Source organism: Microtus pennsylvanicus, chromosome 5, assembly GCF_037038515.1.
Source record: "Microtus pennsylvanicus isolate mMicPen1 chromosome 5, mMicPen1.hap1, whole genome shotgun sequence".
In the NCBI taxonomy this organism is placed as follows: Eukaryota; Metazoa; Chordata; class Mammalia; order Rodentia; family Cricetidae; genus Microtus; species Microtus pennsylvanicus.
The window spans coordinates 118217203-118243765 of NC_134583.1; the positions used below are offsets into that span (position 1 = coordinate 118217203).

General features: G+C 38.9%; 1 protein-coding gene across 1 annotated transcript in view; it reads left to right on the top strand.

Moving 5' to 3' along the window:
- Positions 1 to 26259, top strand: part of LOC142851416 (cytochrome P450 2C27-like) — a 29568-nt gene extending 3309 nt beyond the window's left edge. The window contains exons 3-10 of the mRNA XM_075975262.1: positions 2630 to 2795; positions 3295 to 3417; positions 3871 to 4037; positions 5684 to 5793; positions 10217 to 10358; positions 21712 to 21899; positions 24798 to 24939; positions 26078 to 26259. Coding sequence (XP_075831377.1) covers positions 2630 to 2795; positions 3295 to 3417; positions 3871 to 4037; positions 5684 to 5793; positions 10217 to 10358; positions 21712 to 21899; positions 24798 to 24939; positions 26078 to 26259 — 1220 coding nt within the window. The remainder of the gene's footprint in view (positions 1 to 2629; positions 2796 to 3294; positions 3418 to 3870; positions 4038 to 5683; positions 5794 to 10216; positions 10359 to 21711; positions 21900 to 24797; positions 24940 to 26077) is intronic.
- The last annotated feature ends 304 nt before the right edge of the window (positions 26260 to 26563 follow it).

Consider the following 26563-nt stretch of genomic DNA (forward strand, 5'->3'; position numbering starts at 1 on the left):
TGAGAATTTTATAAGTGTGTTTTTATCATGATCATCCACCATCTCTACTGAGACACACCCTAGTTTTCTATTTATTCTGCTTGGTGCTGTCTCTTTATTTAATAATCACCTAACATGATTTGTGCTGGATGTATAAGATTTTTGTAAGAGAAACTTTATTAGTGCTTTCAGAATTTTGTACATGTTTGCAAATATGTTTTGAATGACATAGAATTACATAATTCCTCCTGTTTTCTTATTCTATCATTTTTCAGATGCCCTCCCTTGTCTTTTTCTAATGCCTTCTCTACTGTCAAGTTGATAGCCTCTTTTTGTTTAATTATATATATATATATATATATATATATACACACACACACATATATAAACAACCTCTTGAGTAGTCTTTCTTGTTGGTTATCATATATTTGATTTTGGGGCTGATTCTAGTTCTTACAATCTTTCTTACTCTTCCTCTGTGATGTTCCTTTAGTCCTAGATATGGCAGTTATGATGTATTTGTTTCAGATAATGCAGGGATCACCAAAATTTGTTGGTGTCTGCATTCTGTCCAATTCTGGCTTTCGGTGATGATCTCCATTTGCTGTAAAAAGAAATCTCTTTAATAAGGGGTGATAACTACATTTACCTATTCATATAGGGATATGATTCTGAATACAATTAAGAATTTTGACAGTCAAGCAGACTAGATAGTATAGCCTTTTCTACGGTCTATCACCTCACTAGCCCCACACAGATGTCTCAATTTTGATCACATTCATCCATCTCCCTCTCATTCTTCTCATACATACCCATCTTTTCTTCCATACACTTATTTTGTAATTTTCCTTCAAAGAAAAATTGTGCTTGTCAAATATTCTTTATGTGTGACATTCAACCAAAGTGTGATCGATTTATTAGGGGCTACACTCTTGGATACTACCTCTTCGAGAAGGTAGTAATTGTCAATAACTCCTCCATTATTGGTAGGACATCATGTCCAAATTCTGTGACCATGAAAGTATTTTTTCTGGTATTAGCTTGTGCATGTCTTGGGTATCCTGTCAAATTTTCTGTGAGTTCAATCGTGCTCTGCCCTGCTGCACCCAGAGGACACCATTTCCTAATAGATATCTACCACCTCTGGCTCTTAAAATCTTTCTGTCGCTTCTTCTTCAGTCATCCTAAGTCTTATGAGGAAATGGTGAAGTACATATATTTAGGGCTGAACTGAATTTAGCCTATTTTCAGCGCCTTTATCTTTTGTAGCCTCATCTACTGTATTTGTCATCATCTACTGTAAACAGAAACTTCTCTGATGGTGATGGAGAAATATCCTGTATGTGTGCCTTTCTTCTGAATTATGTTTGAATTATGAGAGGTTACACTTTTAAAGAAAAATGACTCACTTTCTCTTGAGAGCTAAGAAGTGCCAGCAGGTTCTTAACTGTTGATGGGACTTTGTACCCACCTACCCTCTCCATACTCTGATATGGTCTGGCTTAAACTTACATGAGTCTTGTGTATATATATTACTTGTAGTTGATTAATACTAACAGATTCATCTGTTAATAATCTGTTTAAAAAGCCATCATCTGTACTGCTCAAATTATTTAGTAAAATAGAAAATGATGAAACACGTCTGAAAATTTTTGTACACTGTTGGTATCCTCATAATATCAAAATTAGGCAAAGCAGAAAAGAAAGGAAGAAATGAAGGAACAAAGAAAGAAAGAAAAAAGGAAAGGAACAAGGAAGAGAGAAAGAATTATAGGCTAACATCTCTGATGAATATGAAGAGCAATTTTTTCAATAGCGTATTTATAACCAAATTCATATTGCATCAAAACGATTATCCACTGTGATCTAATTGGATTTATTCCCAAGCTTCAGGGATGGTTAAATGTTTACATACCAATAAGTGTAAACAACTTCATTATTTCCTCCTACATGGCACTCTCTGTTTTGAATTACATTCTATCAAAACTCATATGACAGCACAAATAGAAAACAGGAAAAGTATTTATTAATCAAATTATGTCTTTAACTAAACATGAACTTCTTTTGCTAACCTGCTGACTCTGTCTGTAATTCTGTCAGTCACTTCTGCCCAAGGTCAAATTTCTTTCATGTGTGTTTGTAGAAAATGAATCACTTTCTTTTGCTACTGCTATAAATTCTCCCCATGCTTTTTCTTCTAATACGCTACTCACCTGCAGTCCTGGTATTCCTCCTTCCTAGGATCAATACTTGCTTCTGTGGTTTTCTCACTGTGGCTGCAGACCTTCCAGGTGTGCACTCTTCTACTTTCATCTGAGTGTTACATGGAAGACATTCTAGTAAGAAGAAGTTGTGAACACTAGAAATTTTAGGTTTTTAAAATCTTTTGTTTTCTTGCAAGTGCCAGATAGTTTAAAGTGTAAACATTGCTATATCAGATATGGTCTGTTCTTCTTATCTACTTAGGATGAGGCCACCTCAAATTTAAGATTAAAGTGATACATTGATTCTACATATAATGAATACTTACCTGTTAAAAAAAATTGTAGATAGGATATGGTTTACAACTTCTTAAGACTCTTTACCTGTTCACAAAACCAAAACAATCTATTTGTCCATTTTAATAGTATTTTTCCAATTGCTTCTTCAGGTTCACCGTGTGACCCCACGTTCATCTTGAGCTGTGCTCCATGTAATGTCATCTGCTCCACTGTTTTCCAGAATCGTTTTGATTATAAAGATCAGGATTTTCTTAACTTGATGGAAAAATTAGATGAGAATATTAGGATTCTGAGCTCCCCCTGGATGCAGGTGAAGTAAAGATCTTTTCCTCCTGAAAAGATATTTATAGTCCTTTATACTCAAAGATCAAATACCATATGGATCATGAAGTGAGGTGGCCTGACAACACAGTTTTGAATAACACATTATGGAAAGAATATCAGGAAGGCAGGTCTAAATCCTTTGCTATACAATAGCAAAACTGAACGGCAGTTTCCAGATTGGTTCAAGGCTGCTAGTTCCGTATCCCTTGATTTTCCACTTGATATCCAGAGAACTATTTGTATAAAATATTCCATTCACATCTGGAAGTGTGGCCAGTTGTTCAAAGGACATTCTTTTACGCATAAATCTTATCTTTTCGACTATTAAACACATCCTCATCATACTACTAGGCAGGAATATTTTAGTTTAGAAAGAATATTCCATAAAAGTAGAAAGAATATTAATGGCAATGAAATCTGACAGGAAACACTGAGTAGTACCAGTGGTTTGATGTGTCTGCTGGACACATTTGCCCTATTTGACAAATAGGTTGGAATGCGAAGAGAAGTGGTTTAACGCCGTGTGGCCCACATACATCTTATCAGAGTTATCCTTGACTGAACTGGCATCTCCTGAACACTCCACGAGAATAGCTGTGTTCCAGGCTGCCCAGTAAATCAATGCACCAAGCTGTCAGGCACTACTACGTGAGCAAATGTATGGTGTGGTATGGGAGAGACAGAAAAACAGTTCATGTACTGTGGAGAGAGGCACATCTAAGGAGGGGAAACAGTGAGGAGTGGGCTGACTTAGTTGCTAACCAGGGCAATGGTGATGTCTGGCACTTGGCTGCTGCCAGTGTTTATGTCTGGGTACATGGACCTGCTCCATCCTTGATCTATGTTGATGTCCACAGCTCCTGAAACCACCTAAGGCAAAGAGGAAAGGGCTGTACAGGGTTGATGGTGTCACTCACTGTCTGAAACCCTAGGGAAAATGGGTCCTGCACCTCCTCTTGTCAAAACAGGAGAGTTGGTCCTGTTGATGGGAGTGTGGGTGAGCCCGGCCTAAGAAACTGAGCTTGGCGGATATTACTCTGACTGCCCCTCATTTGTCCTGTGGGAGCATGGATCGGAGAGAGATGCTGCCCACTGACTTTGGCAGAGGGGAGAGTTGTCCAGGAAGTGATAAGATCGGGACAGTTGCCCTTTCCCCCACCAGCTGCAGAACTCAAGAGAGTGGAGCCAGTACCTTGTTTGGGCAGCACAGTAGAGTCGACATTGTTTACAGGGGTATAAGCAAGTCATCCCTGAAGTTCTGAATGTGAGAGTACTGGCTCTACTACTCATCTGTCATGAAGGGGTTTGGTTGGAGGAGAGATGTCCCCTTTATCATTATCCCCTCACTGCTTGAGGCACATGAGTGCGTTGACCCTCCCGAACCCAAGGAAAAACATATAGTTATCCTTTTGGATAAGGGAAGTATACAAAATTGCCGGGGAGAAAAGTGGGATGTTGGGGGTGGGGTGGGAAGGGGGTAAGGGAAGATGGGGAGAGAAAAGGTAGAAGTAAAGGAGGGGGGACTTGGGGAAACAGGAGGATCGGGATAAAGGAAGGTTGGATAGGGGAGCACGGAACCCCATTTCTTAGTTAAAGGACCCACTTTAGGATGGGCAGGAGACTTGACCCTAGAGGGGATCCCAGGTGCCCAAGCTGAGACCCCCAGTTAGTTCCTTGGGCAGCTGAGGATAGGGAACCTGAAATGACCCTATCCTAGAGCAATACTGACGAATATCATGCATATCATCCTAGAACTTTCATCTGGCGACGGATGGAGATAGAGACAGAGACCCACACTGGAACACTGGATAGAGCTCCCAAGGTCCCAAGGAGGAGCAGAAGGAGGGAGAACATGAGCAAAGAAGTAGGGACCACGAGGGGTGCACCCACCCACTGAGACAGTGGAGCTGATCTACTGGGAGCTCACCAAGGCCAGCTGGACTGTTACCAAAAAAAAGCATGGGATAAAACTGGACTCTCTGAACATGACGAACAATGAGGGCTGATGAGACGCCAAGGACAATGGCACGCGGTTTTGATCCTACGCAATGTGCTGGCTTGGTGGGAGCCTAGCCAGTTTGGATGTTCACCTTCCTAGATATGGACGGAGGGGGGAGTACCTAGGACTTACCACATGGCAGGGAACCCTGACTGCTCTTTGGACTGGAGAGGGAGGGGGAGAAAAGTGGGGGGAAGGGGAGAGGGGTGGGAGGAGGGGGAGAAGAATGGGAGGAGGGGAAGGGAAATGGGAGGCTGGGAGGAGGTGGAAATTTGTTTTTTTTTCTTTCTTTTCTTTATTCTCCTTTTATCAATAAAAAAAAATACATAAAAAAAAAACAAGAGCTGCAGCACTCATTGAAGCAGGCCCTGCTTCTAGCCTGGGCAGCACAGTAGAGTGGACCCTGTTGTTAGCAGCACAGGTGAGCTGGCCCGAGGTTGTGAGAGTGGAATAGCTGGCCACACCCACTAATCTGCAATGTGGTGGTAAGGGCTAGGGAAAGATGTCCCCCTCCCCTTGCCACTACCACCTGTGGTGTGCAAGAAACCCTACACTCCTCCTTGCCAACCTCAGCACTTTCTAAAGCTGGTCCTGCACCTCCACAGGCAGTACAAGAGAGCCAACTCTATTGCCCCTATTTATTATTATTTTTTTATTGAGAAAAGGAAAAAAAAACAAGTTTTTACGTCCTCCCAGCCTCCCATTTGCCTCCCCCTCCTCCCACCCTTCTCCCCCTCTGCCCTGCCTTCTCACCCTCCCCACACTCCTCTCCCCCTCCCTCTCCAGTCCAAAGAGCAGTCAGGATTCCCTACCCTGTGGTAAGTCCTAGGTCCTCCCACCTCCGTCCATATCTAGGAAGGTGAACATCCAAACTGGCTAGGCTCCCACAAAGCCAGTTACCTTATGGAAAAAGTAAAAGAGCACCAGGAATCCTTGAATGCTGCAAATCCTCGGGACTTCATTGATTATTACCTGATTAAACTAAAGCAGGTAAAATATTAATATCAATTTATTTATTGTTTGAGCATGTTGTGGTTTGTTGAATACTGAAATGTTTGTCAGATATGGTTTAAATCAGTATCAATTGAAAAACAGTTTTAGTATTTATTATGTGTTGTGATGGACCGTATGGACACTGATAAGATAAAGGGAGTTTGTTAACTAGAACACATTGGCTCTGTTCTTTAAAAATCGTAGCTGAGAACAGTGATACAAAGGGCAGGTAATGTGGGAAAAATTCTAATCAAGTGAAAATAGCCAACTATCATGGCAGTGTGAATAGTGGCACCAGAGATGTGCATGTTGTGTGGCAAGAATTCCTGCATGTCCAGTGAGTTAAAATAGTTTTATATATATTGTTATTTTAAAAGGATAGATAATGGAGTTAGTTTCAGAATATAAAGATATAAAGAGAAGTAGGTGGTGGGAAGAGAAGGTGTATGGAAGAATGAGGCTTTGAGTACAAACAAGTTAATTTTCACCAAAGGGGTTTAGAATTGGTATCTACTAGGTATCCTGACAGCATGAACTGCATTGGCATTGTGTAGTTTATTGAAAAGATAATTTTCCATGGAATTTTCTTGGAACTCAGAAAAAACACTTGACTCTAGATTACTGGCTTTGGTGTGGGCATTGATTCTACTCCACTGGTCTTATGTGTAGTGATACTTAGTAACCTGGCATCTGAGTGACCCCTTGTTGCTGTTTTTTTGGGGGGGGCAGACTATTTTTTTTCTAGTTTTTGCCTTGTATCTGGCTTTTAGAGTCAGGGTTTCTCTGTGTAACAGTCCTGGCTGTCCTGGAACTTGATTTGTAGGCCAGGCTAACCTCAAGCTCACTGAGATCTGCCTGTCTCTGCTTCCCAAGTGCTGAGATTATAAGCACGCATCACCACTGCCTGGCTAGTTTGTAAGAAATAGCTCACAGAACTAGTCCACTGAGTGTAAAGAGGTATCTCAGGACTGGAGCCATGTTTCACTTACATTATGTTGGTACCTTATGTGATTACAAAGCCCTGCCACTTCCAGCTCCTTTTAGTTGGAAAGCAATCCCTTACCATGATAAAACACACTACACCCAATACTAATCACTCCTTTCCGTTCACACCATCTTTAGCAGTTGTTAGTGTGGTTTCTGTATGTCCAGACTTGCCTACGACGAATGGATCATCTATACAGTCTCAGTATATGTGGCATCTGATTTCTGTTTTCTTGCACTTGAATGAAATCTTGGACATCCATCTAAGTTCACCTTGTTTCACTACTTCCTCCTTCCTTTGCAGCAAACTTCATTTCATGCATTAATAGCACAATGCACTTATTCGTCACTTATGGATATTTGTTTTATTTCGGCCTGAGGCTTCTCTAAGCTATATATATGAACATATATTGACATCACTTCCTCTGACTATATCTCCAGATCTGGGGTTTCTGAGACCAATAGTAATATCTTTATTGTTTTCTTTTTTGAGAAACTGCTTAAAAATCCATTATAATACAGTATTTCACATCTATGAGATCCCCTATTTTCCAAATAGCTGGCAGAATTTGTAATTTTGAAATATAAATATTAACAACAGTTCAGTCAGTATGAAGTGGTACCTCAGGACTGATTCGATTTGTATCTCCTTAACAAACAGTTAGAATGGACTTTTTTTATTGTGCAGTTTTGCTTGTTCATGTCTTCAGAAAATTTTTATTCTAATATTTTTGCCCATTGGACTGCTTGCTGCGTGGAGCCATATAGTAATGTATGTATGTAGGTAGAAACCTTTCCATATAAATGACATGGAAACATATTTCCATCCTGTAGGTTGTCATTTGCACATTCTTAGTTATGTCCTAAATGCATTAGCATTCTGTTATGGGTGAAGTCTTGTTATCGATCTGTAAAGTATGAGTACAAGTCATAAGGAATGAGGCTTATCCTTGTCCATGTTTCTTTACACTTCTAGCATCCTTCTTTTCATGTAGGTATTCTGCTGTTCTGTCATCATCTGATACAGACTCTTCCTTTAGATGGAGCAGTCTTTGAACTCATTTTTAAAATATTGGCTGTAGGTGTTAAGGTTAACTCCTTGCTATCAAAGCTCTATTGGTATTGATATTGATTTGTGTGTCAATACTTCATTACAGTCATTACTGTAGCTCCTCAATAGGATTATGAAATAATCATTCTATGTTTGATATGTTCGTTTTGTTTTTATTTTTTGCAATATTTCATTAATTCTATGAGAATTTCATGAGATGTAATTTGAACATTATCCTCAACTTTTATCACCCTCCTCTCAATCCTCTTAACTCTTCTTACCAAACTTTGTAATTTCTTTTTTTCCCCATTTCAGCATTGAGTCCAATGTCTGTTGTTCACCTAGCCTCAGGCCTGACATGTAATTACGCTACTGGGAGGGGGTGTCACATTATTGTAGGAAATTCACTAGCCCTTCACAGGAACTAATCATCTAGAATTGGGGTTTCATATTTTCTCCCCATACTTTATGTTTTTTTTAAAGATTTATTTATTTATTTTGTATACAACATTCTGCCTCCATGTATGCCCACATGCCAGAAAAGGGCACCAGATCTCATTATAGGTGGCTGTGAGCCACCATGTGGTTGCTGGGAATTGAACTCACGACCTCTGGAAGAGCAGCCAGTGCTCTTAACCACTGAGCCATCTCTCCAGCCCCCTTATGTTGTACTTTTATCTGATGGAACCTACACAGTTTTTGGGAACCCTGTCACAGTCATTGTGAGTTCTCATGTTCATCTGTCATTTTGTGTTCATCAAACACAGATTCCTTGATGCTACTGATCACAGATGATTTACATTTCTGCCCCCTCTTCCTCAAAGATCCTTAAAACTTCTGGGGAGGAGTGTGTTCTTGGTGTGGGACAATTGTCTATACTCTGTCAATTATATTTTAAATAAATGCTGGTTGGCCCATAGCCATGCAGGAAGTATAGGTGGGACAACCAGACAGGAAGTAGAGGCAGGTCAATGAGAACAGGAGAATTCTGAGAAGAGGGAAGCTCCCTCTGCTGTCCTGTCTAGACACAGAAGAAGCAAGATGTGACTATGCCGCTGAAAAAGGCATGACCCATATGGACAACACAGATAAGAATAATGGGCTAATGTAAGTTAAAAGAGTTAATAAGAAGCCTGAGCTAATGGGCCAATCAGTTTATGATTAAGTAGTCCTCTGTATGATATCTTTGGGACTTAATAACTGCGGAAATGGGGCAGGACAGAAACCTCAGTCAACATATTATGATTTAGAGTTGATCAGGACACAATGCTTCATTCTGTGTACATTGAACCATTGGGTGTCTCTTATTAATTGCCATCTCCTGAAAGGAGAAGTCTCTCTGATCAAAAGGAAGTGATTTATGTTCTATGAATATCGTAGTAAGTCATTAGGAATCATTTTAACACTATGTCCATTAGTCTATTAGAGTAATAGATTTGACCACCAATTCTTAGACACATAACAGTGACAGATATGGGTCTTATGTAACATGGTGGGTCTTAGACCCAATCTGTGCTTATATCCAAAGAATATCAGCATAAGAAAAGGCACTTGTACATTTGTGTTTGTTTCCTGCTATTTCTCAAAAGAGCTGAGATAATCAATCTAGAAGTCATCAACGGATTGATGGATGGTGGATAAGAATTGTGGGAAACACATGCAAGGATATGTTACTTTTCAAAATAAGAGAAAATTTAGTAATTGATGCATTAAGATTGAATAGGTTTATTTAATTCAAGGACAAAGAATTTTATTACAGACTCATTTAGTTTAGTAGAGAATGCTCAGAGCTAGAGTCAAATGTCTTCCACTGTTCTTTACCAAATTGAGAACACACGCCTTCCATTTTTTGTATCTACCTGTATATCCTCAAATTAGATCTATGAAACATTCTTCCTCTTACAGTTTTGAGAGGACAGAATACATAATGAATAAAATGTTTCCTTTATGTTACAAAACCGTATATGTTTAAGTGTAGATAATCAAATCATTGCAAGAGTTAGGCTAGTCAGGAATTTAGGGTGAAATAGAAATTTATGAGAATCTGTGCCACGGACTTTGAAATTATTTGTTAATTTCTTCTCTACTCTACATTTAAATATCTTTGTTGGCAATAAAATAAAATAAAGATTTTGTTGAGGTCTTATTATTAAAAAACTTGCTCATAAATAAAATATCATGCCTAATTAACTATACCCAAAATCTATATGACTCAGTAAACTTCTATACAGTTAGAATAACCATTTGGAATGAATGTTATGGAGTTTTACTTTAAATTTTATACTTTCAGTAATAAATATATAAATTTGCTTGAAACTGTAGAATCATTGTAATCAGATGTTATGATAAAAAATTTATCAGATTATTGCATCAAATTATTCTCAGGAAAGCCACAATCAACAATCGGAATTTACACTTGAAAATCTGGCAGTGACTTTGTTTGACCTGTTTTCTGCTGGGACAGAGACAACAAGCACAACACTGAGATACGCTTTACTGCTCCTGCTGAAGCACCCTGATGTCACAGGTGAGGACACAGGTGCTGACCACAGTGTTCCTATAAGATGCTGGAAAGACTCTGCTAGTGTCCTGTGTGTTGTTTTCCTTAGAGAAGTCTCAGTCCTTCACCTTCTATGCCATTCACCGGCTGTAATAAAGAGCATGACTAAGAGAAACAGACTGTAAGACAAACAATCAAATTCTAGTCAGTGTGAGATTTCTGGAGGGAAATCTGAAATAGGCATGACCAGCATACATTGTCCTTCAGACACATGTCCTTTTATTCTTAAGTCATGTTTTAAGGTCAGCTAAAATCTAGTTTTGTTCTTTCATTCTTATGAATCAACCTTTGGGAAGGAGAAAAGAAAATTCACCTCACTGAAGCCTAGACTTTACTGAGTCTGGCTGGGATAATGTGCATTCTGAGATTTCAAAATATTTAGATTCTCTAGTAAGTTTTTTGATCAATGTAAAAAATGTAGATTAAGAAATTTCATCAGTTCAGAAGTCCATTTCCTTAAACGTTTGTTGAACAATGATCTTTTCAACAGTATCAATAGTACACTTTTCTTTCACACTGTAGTTTAAAACAGATCGATTGGTCCAGCACTTACAAAACACACCCTCCCTTCTGTGCCCAATATAAGATAAAAGCACAATCATGACTCAAATTGTTTTAGGGTAGGAAGAGGTAATAACAAGTAGCTAAGAATGCTTCACTAAATTACTAAAACATTATTATGAGGGATAAGAAAATATAGAACAGGAAAAATGATGTTGAAACAGAAATGTTAGATGATCATGCATGAAGTAAGACACAAAACCTATGAATCTCTATCTATAGACATGTAAAGATTCTGGATCCAAAGCAATAGCAGCTTAAGAAGAGAACAAAGTTGAATATAGGATGCTGGACTTGCTGAGGTTCCCTTCTTATTCCCATTCAGCATGTCACACCCCTCCAGCTAAATAAAATTCTTTTTTTTTAATTGAGAAAAAGGAAAAAAAAAGTTTCCCCCTCCTGCCAGCCTCCCATTTCCCTCCCCCTCCTCCCACCCTTCTCCCCCTCACCTAAATAAAATTCTTAAAAGAAACTAAGTGTTAGTAGCTCTTTACCTAATACATTGACGATTGTCAAGGAATGAGCAATGCATAGGGATGAAAGCAGAGGCTGGCAGCATTTGAGTCTCAGAATTCTAGATCTTAGAGCCCCATCTCTGCCTTGTTCCATGAATGTGAACAGTGGGGTCACTCATCCAGACAAAAAGAATAAATCAGGACTCCTTATTTCACCAATTTAATAGAAAATATTTTCCATGTATTTACCACAATGAATTGAATACCAATCCAAGACACAGACTCATGGTGTTTTCAGGACTGAACAGAAGCATGGAACTCTTCAGGGAAATACTTGAGTCACACATAAACTTTTCCCATTGAGACTAAACCAAAATTCTCAAAATCATCTGGCTTCTTTTGTGTTTATAAAATAAAAGACAGAAGAAACCTCTAGGTTAACCATAAGTTTTGCTCAATTTTCCATATCTTCAGGAAATTTGAGAGATCATGTTTTATCCTATTACCTGAAGTAAAGTAACAGGAAGTCATAGGATCCAGGAATCTGAATAGCAGTTATCAGAGGGTAAGAGTATCATAGAAGTTGTTGGGTACCACCCCTGAGAAGCTCCCAATTCAATATTTACCATATGGGTGATGTAGGTGTGAACATAAAGAGGGAATGAAAGAGAAACAACTGTAGTGTAATGCTCTGTTAATTGAGAATATATTCCCAGCATTTCAAAGTATCTACTAAAATTTCCAATAAAATTATAACTAAAAAAGGAAAATTACAAAAAAACCACCCAAACCCCCTTAAAAACAATAAAGGAAAATTACAAACAAAATATTATAAGGCATAAGAATGCTGCTAAAATTGAAAATAATCATATTTCTATGCTAATGAATAATACTTATATAATTTTAACTAATCTAACAATGATTGGTATCACAAAGTATTATAACTCAATCTGCTGTTTTTTTCCCTTTTAGTGAAAATGGATTTTTTCACATAATATATCATGATTATGGTTTCTTCTCCCTCTACTCCTTCCTGAAAATCACCTTCTCTCACACCCAAATACCCTTCTTTTCTGCTTCTCATTAGAAAACAAGCAGCCTTCTAAAGAATAATATATAAAGTAATACAATGTAATAGATATGACACAACAAAAAAATAACACATTAGAATTAGGCAAAAGAAAGGGAAAGAACTCAAGAGAAGGAATAGGAAACAGAAGCCATTTCTTTTGCCCACAAAGAATCCCACAATAACAGTAAACTAGAAGCCATAATGTAAAGCAAAGGCGTTTGCATATCTGTACAGGCTCTATTCATGCTGACTTGGTCTCCATGAGTGCATATGTCCTTGATTATTTTGATTTTAGAGAACCTTTTATTCTTAATACCCTCCATCCCCTCTGGTTCTGGTGCTCTTTCTGCCTCCTATACCACAGTGTACTCTGAGCACTGAGGAAAGTAATTTGATGGAGACATTCCATTTAGGAATAAGTATTCTGCGGTCTTTCACTCTGTGCATAATGCCTGGTTGGGGGTCTCTGAACTTGTTGCTCTCTGCTGCAAGATGAATATTCTCTAACGATGACTGAGCAAAACACTGACCAATAAGTATAGTAGAATGTCATCGGGAGTCATTTTATTGTTATAATTTTTGTTTTAAAACAGACGTGTTTGGTTTTACCCTAGGTCTCAGGGCTATCTAGTTTCCCATTATGGCCACCCAAGCAGTGTCAAGAATGAACTTGATATCATGGAGTGAGTCTTAAGTCAGATAAGTTCTTGGTTGGTTACTACCACAAGTTTTGTGCCACTATTGCCCTAGCATATCTTGGAGGCAAGACACCATTGTTGATAAAGAATGTGTGGCTGGGTTGGTGGTTACATTTCTCTTTTTTTTTTTTTTGATTTTTTTTTTATTGATAAAAGGAGGATAAAGAAAAGAAAAAAAAACAAATTTTCACCTCCTCCCACCAGCCTCCCATTTCCCTCCCCCTCCTCCCACTCTTCTCCCCCTCCTCCCACTCTTCTCCCCCTCCTCCCACCCCTTTCCCCTTCCCCCCACTCCTCTCCCGCTCCCTTTCCAGTCCAAAGAGCTGTCAGGGTTCCCTGCCCTGTGGTACGTCCTAGGTCCTCCCCCCTCCATCCATATCTAGGAAGGTGAACATCCAGACTGGCTAGGCTCCCACCAAGCCAGCACATTGCGTAGGATCAAAACCGCGTGCCATTGTCCTTGGCGTCTCATCAGCCCTCATTGTTCGCCATGTTCCGAGAGTCCAGTTTTATCCCATGCTTTTTCTGGTAACAGTCCAGCTGGCCTTGGTGAGCTCCCAGTAGATCATCTCCACTGTCTCAGTGGGTGGGTGCACTCCTCGTGGTCCCGACATCTTTGCTCATGTTCTCACTCCTTCTGCTCCTCATTGGGACCTTGGGAGCTCAGTCCAGTGCTCCAGTGTGGGTCTCTGTCTCTATCTCCATCCATCGCCAGATGAAGGTTCTAGGATGATATGCAATATATTCGTCAGTATTGCTCTAGGGTAGGGTCATTTCAGGTTCCCTATCCTCAGCTGCCCAGGGAACTAACTGGGGACCTCAGCTTGGGCACCTGGGAGCCCCTCTAGGGTCAAGTCTCCTGCCCACCCTAAAGTGGGTCCCTTAACTAAGAATTGTGGTTCCGTGTTCCCCTATCCAACCTTCCTTTATCCTGATCCTCCTGTTTCCCCAAGTCCACCCTCCTTCCCTTCTACCTTTTCTCTCCCCATCTCCCCTAACCCCCATCCCACCCAACCCCAAGATCCCACTTTTCCCCCCGGCAATTTTGTCTACTTCCCTTATCCAAGAGGATAACTATATGTTTTTCCTTGGGTTCACCTTCTTACTTAGCTTCTTTAGATTCGCCTATTGTAGACTCCGTGAACCCTATTTATGGCTAGAAACCAATTATGAGTGAGTACATCCCATGTTCGTCTTTTTGGGCCTGGGATACCTCACTCAGGATAGTGTTTTCTATTTCCATCCATTTGCATGCAAAATTCGAGAAGTCATTGTTTTTTACCGCAGCGTAGTACTCTAGTGTGTATATATTCCATACTTTCTTCATCCATTCTTCCATTGAAGGGCATCTAGGTTGTTTCCAGGTTCTGGCTATTACAAATAATACTGCTATGAACATAGTTGAACAAATGCTTTTGACATGTGATAGAGCATCTCTTGGGTAAATTCCCAAGAGTGGTATTGCTGGGTCCAGGGGTAGGTTGATCCCGAATTTCCGGAGAAACCGAAACACTGACTTCCACAGTGGTTGCACAAGATTGCATTCCCACCAGCAATGGATGAGGGTACCCCTTCCTCCACAGCCTCTCCAGCAAAGGCTATCCTTGGTGTTTTTGACTTTAGCCAATCTTACAGGTGTAAGATGATATCTCAAAGTTGTTTTGATTTGCATTTCCCTGATCGCTAAGGAGGTTGAGCATGACCTTATGTGTCTTTTGGCCATTTGAACTTCTTCTGTTGAGAATTCTCTGTTCAGTTCAGCGCCCCATTTTTTAATTGGGTTAATTAGCATTTTAAAGTCTAGTTTCTTGAGTTCTCTATATATTTTGGAGATCAGACCTTTGTCTGTTGCGGGGTTGGTGAAGATCTTCTCCCAGTCAGTAGGTTGCCTTTGTGTCTTAGTGACAGTGTCCTTTGCTTTACAGAAGCTTCTCAGTTTTAGTAGGTCCCATTTATTCAATGTTGCCCTTAATGTCTGTGCTTCTGGGGTTATACCTAAGAAGCGATCGCCTGTGCCCATCTGTTGTAGGGTATTGCCCACTTTCTCTTCTATCAGATTCAGTGTTTTCGGGCTGATATTGAGGTCTTTAATCCATTTGGACTTGAGTTTTGTGCACGGTGATAGATATGGGTCTATTTTCATTCTTCTACAGGTTGACATCCAGTTGTGCCAGCACCATTTGTTGAAGATGCTTTCTTTCTTCCAATGTAAACTTTTAGCTCCTTTATCGAAAATGAGGTGTTCATAGGTTTGTGGGATAAAGTCCGGGTCTTCTATACGATTCCATTGGTCGACTTCTCTGTTTTTATGCCAGTACCACCCTGTTTTCATTACTGTAGCTCGGTAATAGAGTTTGAAGTCAGGGATGGTAATGCCTCCAGAAGATCCTTTATTGTATAGGATTGTTTTGGCTATCCTGGGTTTTTTGTTTTTCCATATAAAGTTGATTATTGTCCTCTCCAGATCTGTGAAGAATTTTGATGGGATCTTGATGGGGATTGCATTGAATCTATAAATTGCCTTTGGTAGAATTGCCATTTTTACTATGTTGATCCTCCCAATCCAAGAGCAAGGGATGTCCATCCATTTTTTGGTATCCTCTTCAATTTCTTTCTTCAATGCCTTAAAGTTCTTGTCAAATAGATCTTTCACTTCCTTGGTTAGATTTACCCCAAGATATTTTATGCTGTTTGTGGCTATCGTGAATGGAGAAGCTTCTCTGATTTCCCTCTCTGCTTCCATATCCTTTGAGTATAGGAGGGCGACTGATTTTTTGGAGTTGATCTTGTATCCTGCCACATTACTAAAGCTGTTTATCAGCTGTAAAAGTTCTTTGGTGGAATTTTGGGGGTCGCTTATGTACACTATCATATCATCTGCGAATAACGAAAGTTTAACTTCTTCCTTTCCAATTCGAATCCCCTTGATCCCATTATGCTGTCTTATTGCTATTGCTAAAACTTCCAGCACTATATTGAAGAGGTATGGCGAGAGTGGACAGCCTTGTCGTGTTCCTGAGTTAAGCGGGATGGCTTTGAGTTTCTCTCCATTTAATTTGATGTTAGCTGTCGGCTTGCTGTATATAGCTTTTATTATATTTAGGTATGACCCTTGTATCCCTAATCTCTCCAAGACTTTTAACATAAATGGATGTTGAATTTTGTCAAATGCTTTTTCAGCATCTAATGAAATGATCATATGGTTTTTTTCTTTCAGTTTATTTATATGATGGATTACATTGATAGATTTTCGTATGTTGAACCAGCCCTGCATCTCAGGAATGAAGCCTACTTGATCATAATGGATAATTTTTCGGATGTGTTCTTGGATTCGGTTTGCCAGTATTTTGTTGAGGATTTTTGCGTCGATATTCATGAGTGAGATCGGCCTGTAATTCTCTTTCCTGGTTGAGTCTTTGTGTGGTTTTGGTATCAGAGTAACTGTAGCTTCATAAAAGGAATTTGGTAATGACCCTTCTGTTTCTATATTGTGGAATACATTGAGGAGTATAGGTATTAGGTCTTCTTGGAAGTTCTGGTAGAATTCCGCATTGAAACCATCTGGCCCTGGGCTTTTTTTGGTAGGGAGGTTTTTGATAACAGCTTCTAGTTCTTCGCGACTGACAGGTCTGTTTAGCTTGTTCACCTGGTCCTGATTTAATTTTGGTAAATCGTATTTATCTAAGAAAGTGTCCATTTCTTTTACATTTTCCAGTTTAGTGGCATACAAGCTTTTGTAGTAAGATCTAATGACTCTCTGAATTTCCTCTGTGTTTGTGGTTATGTCCCCCTTTTCATTTCTGATCTTATTAATTTGCAAATTTTCTCTCTGCCGTTTGATTAGTTTGGATAGGGGTTTGTCAATCTTGTTGATTTTTTCCAGGAACCAGCTTCTTGATTCATTGATTCTTTAGATTGTTTTTTGTGTTTCTATTTTGTTGATTTCAGCCCTCAGTTTGATTATTTCCAGTCTTCTACTCCTCCTAGGTGAGTCTGCTTCTTTTTTTTCTAGAGCTTTCAGGTGGGCTGTTAAGTCTCCAATATGTGCTTTCTCTGTTTTCTTTAAGTGGGCACTTAGTGCTATGAACTTTCCTCTCAGGACTGCTTTCATAGTGTCCCATAAGTTCGAGTATGTTGTTTCTTTATTTTCATTGAATTCAAGGAAGACTTTAATTTCTTTCTTTATTTCCTCCTTAATCCAGGTATGGTTCAGTAGTTGACTGTTCAGTTTCCATGAGTTTGTAGGCTTTCTGGGGGTAGCATTGTTGTTGAATTCTAACTTTAATCCATGGTGGTCTGATAAGACACAGGTGGTTAGTAATATTTTTTTTGTAGCTGTGTAAGTTAGCTTTGTTACCAAGTATGTGGTCAATTTTCGAGAAGGTTCCATGAGCTGCAGAGAAAAAGGTATATTCTTTCCTATTTGGGTGGAATATTCTATAGATGTCTGTTAAGTCCATTTGCTTCATTACCTCCATTAATTCTCTAATTTCTCTGTTAGGTTTCTGTCTGATTGACCTGTCCATTGGTGAAAGAGGAGTGTTGAAGTCTCCTACTATTAGTGTGTGCGGTTTGATGGCTGCCTTGAATTTTAGCAATGTTTCTTTTACATACGTGGGTGCTTTTATATTAGGGGCATAGATATTCAGGATTGAGATTTCTTCCTGATGAATTTTTCCTGTTATGAGTATAAAATGTCCCTCTCCATCTCTTTTGATTGATTTAAGTTTGAAGTCAACTTTGTTAGAAATTAGTATGGCCACACCTGCTTGTTTCTTAGGTCCATTTGCTTGATAAGCCTTTTCCCAGCCCTTTACTCTGAGTAGGTGCCTGTCTTTGTGGTTGAGGTGTGTTTCTTGTAGACAGCAGAATGTTGGATCCTGTTTTCGTATCCAGTCTCTTAGCCTGTGCCTTTTTATAGGTGAGTTGAGTCCATTGACATTAAGTGATATTAATGACCAGTGGTTGTTAACTCCGGTCACTTTTTAAGTAGTAGGGTTTGTGTGTTTCCCTTCTTTGAGTTGCGCTGGTGAAGGGTCTCTAGATGTCTGAGTTATTGAGGTCTTTGTTGGACTCCTTGGTTAGTGATTTTCCTTCTATTATTTTCTGTAAGGCTGGATTTGTGGCTACGTATTGCTTAAATTTGTTTTTATCCTGGAAAATTTTGTTTTCTCCATTTATGGTGAACGAAAGCTTGGCTGGATATAGTAGTCTGGGCTTGCATCCATGGTCTCTTAGTTTTTGCAGTACATCTATCCAGGACCTTCTGGCTTTCATGGTTTCCATAGAGAAGTCAGGTGTAAGTCTGATAGGTTTACCTTTATAAGTAAGTTGGCCTTTTTCCTTTGCGGCTCTTAATATTCTTTCTTTATTCTGTATATTTTGTGTTTTGATTATTATATGGCGAGGGGATGTTTTTTTTTGATCCAGCCTATTTGGGGTTCTGTATGCCTCTTGAACCTTCATAGGTACATCCTTCTTCAGGTTGGGAAAGTTTTCTTCTATAATTTTGTTAAGTATATTTTCTGGACCGTTGAGCTGCACTTCTTCTCCTTCTTCTACTCCAATTATTCTTAGGTTTGGTCTTTTTATTGTGTCCCATATTTCCTGAATGTTTTGTGATGAGAGTTTGTTGGACTTGCTGTTTTCTTTGATCAGTGCGTTTATTTTCTCTATGTTATCCTCAGACTCTGAGATTCTTTCTTCTATCTCTTGTATTCTGCTGGTTATGCTTGTTTCTGTAGTCTCTATTCGTTTACCTAGATTTTCCATGTCCAGCCGGCCCTCTGTTTGTGTTTTCTTCTTTGCCTCCATTTCATTTTTCAAATCATGAACTGTTTCCATTATCTGCTTGATTGTTTTTCTTTGCTTTCCTAGGGTATCATTCACTGATTTACTCAATTCCTCGAACTTTCTGTTATACTTCTCATCCATTTCTATAAGGGCGTTTTTTATATGCTGTTTAAGGGTGTCAATCACTGTCATGAAGTCAGTTTTTTCTCCTTCTTCATGATTAAGGTGTTCATGTCCTCCTGTTGTGAGGTCGCTGGCTTCTGGTGGTTTCGTGTTGTTCTTCAGATTGTTGGGTGAATTCTTGCATTGGCGTCTCCCCATCTCTTCCTTCCAATATTCTCCTATGGATCTTCTTTTACAGGATCAGGTCTTCTTGCCAACTGATGTACCTTCCAAGTGATGTCACTCCCCCGTGATGTTTCTCCTGGAGTCCAGTTCCGATCTCCTTGCTGCTTGGTTAGCTTCCAAATAAAGGCCCACCCTGCTTGCTGCAGGCAGGTTATGGAGACAAAGGAGCTACCACCTTCCCCTTTGCACTCACCTTCGGGTTCAGTCCCAGCGCCCAGGCAGGCTGAACAGGGAGGCACTCTGCCCCAAGAAGGGAGGGATGGAGGGAGACAGGGGGTAGGGGGATCTGGATGTAAGCTGGATGGGATAGGAAGAGAGAGGAGGTACCGGGCAGTGTAGCCCTGTAGGTTGATCAGGAAGTGTAGGTGGGCTGTACCCGGGTGCCGCAGCACTCACTCACCACAATGATGTCTCACTAGGTGCCCTGATCGAAACTCCGTGCTGCTTGGTTCGCTCGCAGACAAAGGGCCCACCCTGCTTGCTGCAGGCGGGCTATGGGGACAAAGAAGCCCCCGAGCTCCCCTTTACCCTACGCTTGGGGTTAGGACCCAGCGCCCAAGCAGGCAGAGCAGGGAGGCTCTCTGCCACCAGGGAAGGGAGGCTACATTTCTCTTTTGACAGTAAGCAGAGCATATTCCTCTACCAAAGGTCCTGGAACGTATGGGTGAAGGCTCTTTGAGGACATTGACTTGACTTCTCCATGTTCACAGAGTTTTGTACAATGAGACCTTGCTATCAATTTTGTAGAGCAATCTATTGTCTTGACAATAGCCTGGATTGTTTGGAGATTTTTCTGGAAACTCCTTTGATCAAAACTCAATTAGATGTAACCTAATGCTGGTATTGGAAGTTTCAATTGAGGAAAAGTGTTGTTTAGTTGGGCCTCTGTCTCGCCATTATATTATTTGGTTATTACATTAGATGACATTTCTGCTGTATTAAGATTCCATACATTCAAATGAAGTTTAGATGTCTCTACATGTATTCCAACCTCCATGCCTCTCTCTCTTCTCCACTTAAGACCTTAATTCAAGCACCACATCCAGTAATCCATAAACATCTATTCTATCCCCCTTCCTAACAAGGTCTATCTGTCCTTCATCTTTTCTTATTTTATACCTAACTTCAGAGGTTCTACAGGTTGTAGCTTGGTTATCATTGTTTTAACAGCAATATCCAAGTTTAATTGAATACATATAATTGTCTTTGTGTTGTGTGGGAAGTCTTTCTGTATGTACGGTACTTTTATTGGTTAATGAATAAAGAAGCTGTTTTGTCCCTGTGACAGGGTAGAATAGAGCTAGGCTAGGAAGTCTGAACTGAGTACTGGGAGGAAGAAGGTAGAGTCAGGGACATGCCATGTAGCCCCACCACAATGGACAGAAAATTGCTAGTAAGTCACAGCCATGTGGTAATACAAAGATGAATAGAAATGGGTTAAATTTAATATGTTAGTGCTAACCAATAAGAAGCTAGAGCTAATAGGCCAAGCAGTGATTTAATAATACAATTTCTGTGTGATTATTTGGGGTTGAGCAGCTGTGCGGTTATTTCAGGGAACAAATTAGCAGCCTCCTACAACAAATTGAAACTCCAATATGTGCTATTTAAATCCACATAAAAACTGAGAGGGCTTGCAAAGGAATTCTAGACACTAAAATCAAAGTTTACCTGCATTTTTTCCCCCCGGATTGGCTCTGCTTGCTGGCAGCATGCCACAGCTTCTTTAAGAGAGTCTTCCTGATTCAGTGGTTGTATAAGAAAAATAAAAAGGCAGTTTTGAAATGGCAGCTTCCTGGGTCATGCTACCAGCAGAAACTCTCTTTCAGGAGGTCCTGCTATGGAGCATTTAAATGGGGTTTGTGAACAGAGTGATAAAACTTGCTTAATGGCATCGCAGACCTTCTGAAACCTGACCCTACATCTGGAGTTGAAAAAATGGCTCTCAGAGGCAATGAATGGATCTCTGACCTGCTGGACTGGGCAGAGCCAAAAGGCCAAGCAGCATTAGTCCCAATAATGGTGCTTAACATTCTAAGAAGCACTCCTGGATAAAATGGATTTCAGATACACAATAGGACAGATTCAGATATAAAAGACCCCAAATAATTATATTGTTTTATTTGATATTTTAATTAATTATAGTATATTTGTTGTCATAGCTACTAAATAATAAATATATCCTGATCTATCATAGTATCTGTAGAGGATAATGAAATAAATCCATAACAGACCATTTCTGTATAAATATATGTATAAATACTTTTATCCATGAATAAAAATGCACATTTACACTTATTTTGGAACACCTGCCTTGTGCTGTGTATGGCCTGACATTGTGCCAAAAATGTTACTTTTCTCCTGTTTTTCCTTTTGTCACTGTGACCAAATAGCTAAAGTCCAGGAAGAGATTCACCGTGTGGTTGGCAGAAACCGCAGCCCCTGCATGCAGGACAGGAGCCACATGCCCTATACAGATGCCGTGATTCACGAGGTCCAGAGATTCATCAGCCTCATCCCCGTCAACGTGCCCCATGCAGTGACCTGTGACGTTAAATTCAGGAACTACATCATCCCCAAGGTGAGCTTGTCTCTGCTCTGATGCACCTCCGTGCTCTTGATGCTCACAGGTTCACAGTGTCGTTACAGTCCTCTGAGTTATCTGGTGCTGCCGATGGCTTATACAGCTTCACGGTGAGAGGATCAGCTCTACTGCAGGTGCAGATATAGCTGGTAACGACACGCCCACATTTGCTCTCTTCCAAATACTGTTCGGCAAAGTTTAGGTATTTCTGTTTGAAAGTCCATAGTTTGACAATTTTACAAAAGTCTTTTCTGAATTTGCATCATTATGAGAAAAAATATCTCCAAATTGGAAAGAATTGATATGCTGGATTCTTCAATCATCAATAAGGTTATATCATTCAATCATTTATTTGTGATGTTTATGTCTCTGCCCTGTTTCTTTTCATTGATGTAGTCTGTAAATATCTTTTCAGAGGTCTCTTAAAAGGTGAATATCTTTCTGTTATTAATTCTCTAGTGCTGACTCTGCTCTTCTTTCCATTAGCTTAATAGAATCAATTTATGTAATCATTGGTCTTAATTTTATCTAAACATATTAATTTTATTATTTCTAACAACATATCTGTAAACGTATGTGAAATTGAAGGTGTTATGTGGGCTAATACTTTTCTATATACTTTTCATATTCCTGTGTTCTTTGTTTGTCTTCAGTATGATGAATTGCAGGATAGTGATGAAGAGACCTCTTTGCAATGGCCATCAGTTAGCTCATTTATGATTAGGATGAAGGATAGTGACTTTAATATCTCCCTATCAATTTTGAGGTCCTAGGATACACTGATAGTTGCATAGATCAGATGAAAAATATTGATCTGATTTAGTTAATGGTGTATGAGATATTTTATTGTGGAGACAATTAAAAATGCGCGTGGTCCAGGAGCACAGATTTTCACTTTGAGATGAATATTATTCACAAAAGTTGGTACATTATTTTTGAAATTGTTCTTTATGCCTATTTTATGGTTCTATGTATTTTTTACTCTTGATCATCGACTGTATATGGTGTAAACACATATTTATAATGGATTCCTCCACTGCACATTGCTTATAGCTTCTAGTTTAAGAAAATTCTCTTCATAGTTTTTCTTCCTCAAATTTGTTAGAATTTGTATATTAAAACTAAACTTTCACCTTAAAAATGAGTTTAAATTGTTCCCTGATGCCATTATGACTTATTTAATTTTTGTGGCCACTTAGTGTTGTTTTGAAGACACCACAAACTACATATGAAAAATGGAGAATTTTTTGTAATAATTTCATTCAGTAAGGATTCTTCTATTTTTTGGTGAGGTGGAGGTGTGGGGCACACGATATTAAGTTTGTAGTAACTAACATCATGTGTAGATGATAGAACTTACTTTTCCAGATGGCAGTAGGTTTTCTGTATGATAACAGTCTTAGTATATGGGTTAGTGTATCTGTTTGGCTAAGGGACAGTCTCAAGGTAAAAATGTTGAGGTCTGTGATTAATTTACAGAACTTGGTTCTGTTTTTATACTTAGAGCCAACTAAATAAATATAACAAAGGTCAAGATAATAACAGCATATCTCCTCATATCTTCAGTTTGATGCGAGTGTTGCATCAGCTAAACTTATACTTCGTCATTCCTCTCTTGCAGGTTCATGATATGACAGGTTTCTTTGGAATCTAGTCTAGGAGAATATTCTATTCTTGTACTTTATGAAACCACTTGGTTGTTTCATAGCTGATTCTACATTCTGTAAAATAGGGTAAATGTTTTCTTAGGTTAAACTAGAGCCAGTGATCTCATCAAAACAAATAGGATAAGAAGGAATTGATGATCTTTGCCATAATTGTTCTGGTAGATTTCAGCCTTTCTAGGTCAAGAAGATTGTGCTGCCCCTTCAGAAACTCTCATTGCAGCAGAGAAGCAGTCGTGGGCAACATGTAATAAATGATTATAAATATACTATGTTCAATGCCTATTGACACTAGAACTTAATTTTCACATAATTTAGACATATCAGAAATAGTATTTTTAGTTTTAAATTTTTAAACATATTTAGATGAATTGCTTTCTAATATATGTGGCAGCCTTGAAAAAGATTTGTAGACCACATTACTAGAAACTTTGAAATGATATGAGATTAGTTTGTGTTCTGGTTAAAGAGAACTTGCCTGCACCAGTCCCCAGCAATTTCAATGTGACTTCAGAAGTTTTATTGATTTAGCTGTCACCAGATCATCTTACTTTCATCATACTTTGTTTTATTCTATTGTCTCCCTCTCCTTCCATTTCCATTTCTTCCTTGTTTTCTCCCTAAGAGTCCTCATCCTGTATTTCTGACACACACATATACATATGTGCATTTCTATGTTTATTTTTGTTCATTAATATAGATAGATTATATACAAGACTGAACACATCTTCTCTGGCACATAGCCCTACATTTTTTTTCTTATAATATAAATACAAAGATAGATAGATTCTATAAATGAGAAAAAAATAGTGGCCTTTGTCTTTCCATCTTCCTTATTTTACTTTATGAATGTTCCCCTATGCTGTTCAAAACACTCAATGAATTTTTCCACTTGGAACCTGATTCACATGAAGGGTATGTAGACATATGTGATGAACTAGAGCAGTCAGTGTTCAGAGAAGCATGAGTATAATGAAGGAAATGAAGAAGAGACTCAGATGTTTTAGTCCAAGTACTCATGTGAAATGTCATTGAAGTCACATCAGCTACACTACTGTGCCTGACCTCACACTCCTCCCTGCTCCTTAACTGCTCTGCCTGTTGAAATGTCCCTACTGTTCTTTGTACTTAATCGCAACTATGGAGCAGAAAGTAAACCTGGATATTATCCTGATTTGTTTTAGCTCTATGATTTCTTTTTAACTTTGTTTGTTTCTCTGTTTTGTTGTAGGGAACAACGATAATAACATCACTCTCATCAGTGCTGAATGACAGCAAGGAATTTCCCAACCCAGAGATATTTGACCCTGGCCACTTTCTAGATAAGAATGGAAACTTTAGGAAAAGTGACTACTTCATGCCATTTTCAACAGGTAATAGAAATTCATTTCCATGGATCCAGGGACACAAGGATCTGTGGAGACTTACATAGTGGCTCCCTAATGGCCAGTGATCAGGAGTATGACTTTCAGTGTTTATGCATGTCATGATAAAGAGATTTTTTTCTCTGTCAGGTTATCAAAGTTAGGCTTTAATTGTTCATCCACTGTTAAAAATTCAGAAAGTTAGAGTATAGGGTGTTTGTATTCTTCCTTTAGCTACATCACAGAAATACCAAAGAAAGCAAAGTCCATTTACACTCTACTCACTCACTGTGAAAACGGAGACATCAATCAGGTCTTCTTTGCTGTATCACTCACCTCCATTCTAAACTATGTAATTACAAGTCTCCTAAAATACCGAAAATTAATGAAGTGCCCTAGTGCACTTGGTGAACACATGAATGAATAATGTTTCTTAAATTTCAGTTAAAGTAGGCCAATGAGAAAGACTCCCAGATCTCTGGGTTATTTTGAATATCAGTACATTTAACTCTCCAATCTTACATATTAATGCAAAAATGTTACAACATTCTAATAATTGATTTTCCAGTTCTCTCAAAATTCATGAGTAGGGGAGAATCATAAGAAGAAATTATTTACCATTAGTTGAAGTTTATGATCAGATCAGAGAGTTTTCACTCAGTTCAGCATAACAAAAACATCAAGACCATCATGAGATGATGGAGATATTATAGATATTGCAGGACATTCTACACAGATGAATGGTAATCCTGTTCCTTTTCATTTATGATGAGAGTAACGGATATTGTGTCCACATGTGTGGTGTGTATGCTACCTTTGGATATGCAGCTTCCATCCTTGGTTTTGTTATTTTTGATAACACAGAATTCTTCTTTCTCAGTCTTCTAGACACTCAGAGTACAGATGTGAACAACCTCATCTAGTTAAAAAGTAATTTTGAACAATGTATTTCTTAATAGTATAGGTTAATTGAGAAACAAATATGTTCCACATTTTTCTATTTGCTGAATTAATTGTCCTTTTAGGTAGCCACACGTCTATCCATCCACCTAATAACTTATCCTTCATTCATAGTCTTAATTTCAAATGCAGTCATTCTCAAAATTTACAAATAAGAATATAAAATTTTGATTTTTTTTGCCGCCAAGAAAACGGATTTGTGCAGGAGAAGGCCTGGCACGAATGGAGCTGTTCCTATTTCTCACCACCATTTTACAGAACTTTAAGCTGAAGTCTCTAGTCAAAACTAAGGATATTGATACAACCCCAGTGCTCAATGGACTTGCCTCTCTGCCAACCCAATACCAGCTCTGCTTCATTCCTGTCTAAAGAAGAACAGATTGCCTAGCCTAAGCTGTATTGTTTTCTATAATTCTCCTCTAGACCTTCATTCACTTCCTTCCTCATCAAAGACAAGACGTCCTTCCCTCCTCTCATATATTTCCATTCTGTCACTTCCCAGGAAACACCTGTTAACCATTTGGCAACTTGTAGAATAACAGTAGAAATATATTGCTATTTTCTATTCTCTGCAACTGTGATATTATTCCTTTTGCTAATGTTTATCTGGTCTTTAATTAAAACAGAATTTCACTGCCAAGTACTGTGATGAGAGTATTCATGGTCCTTTTCT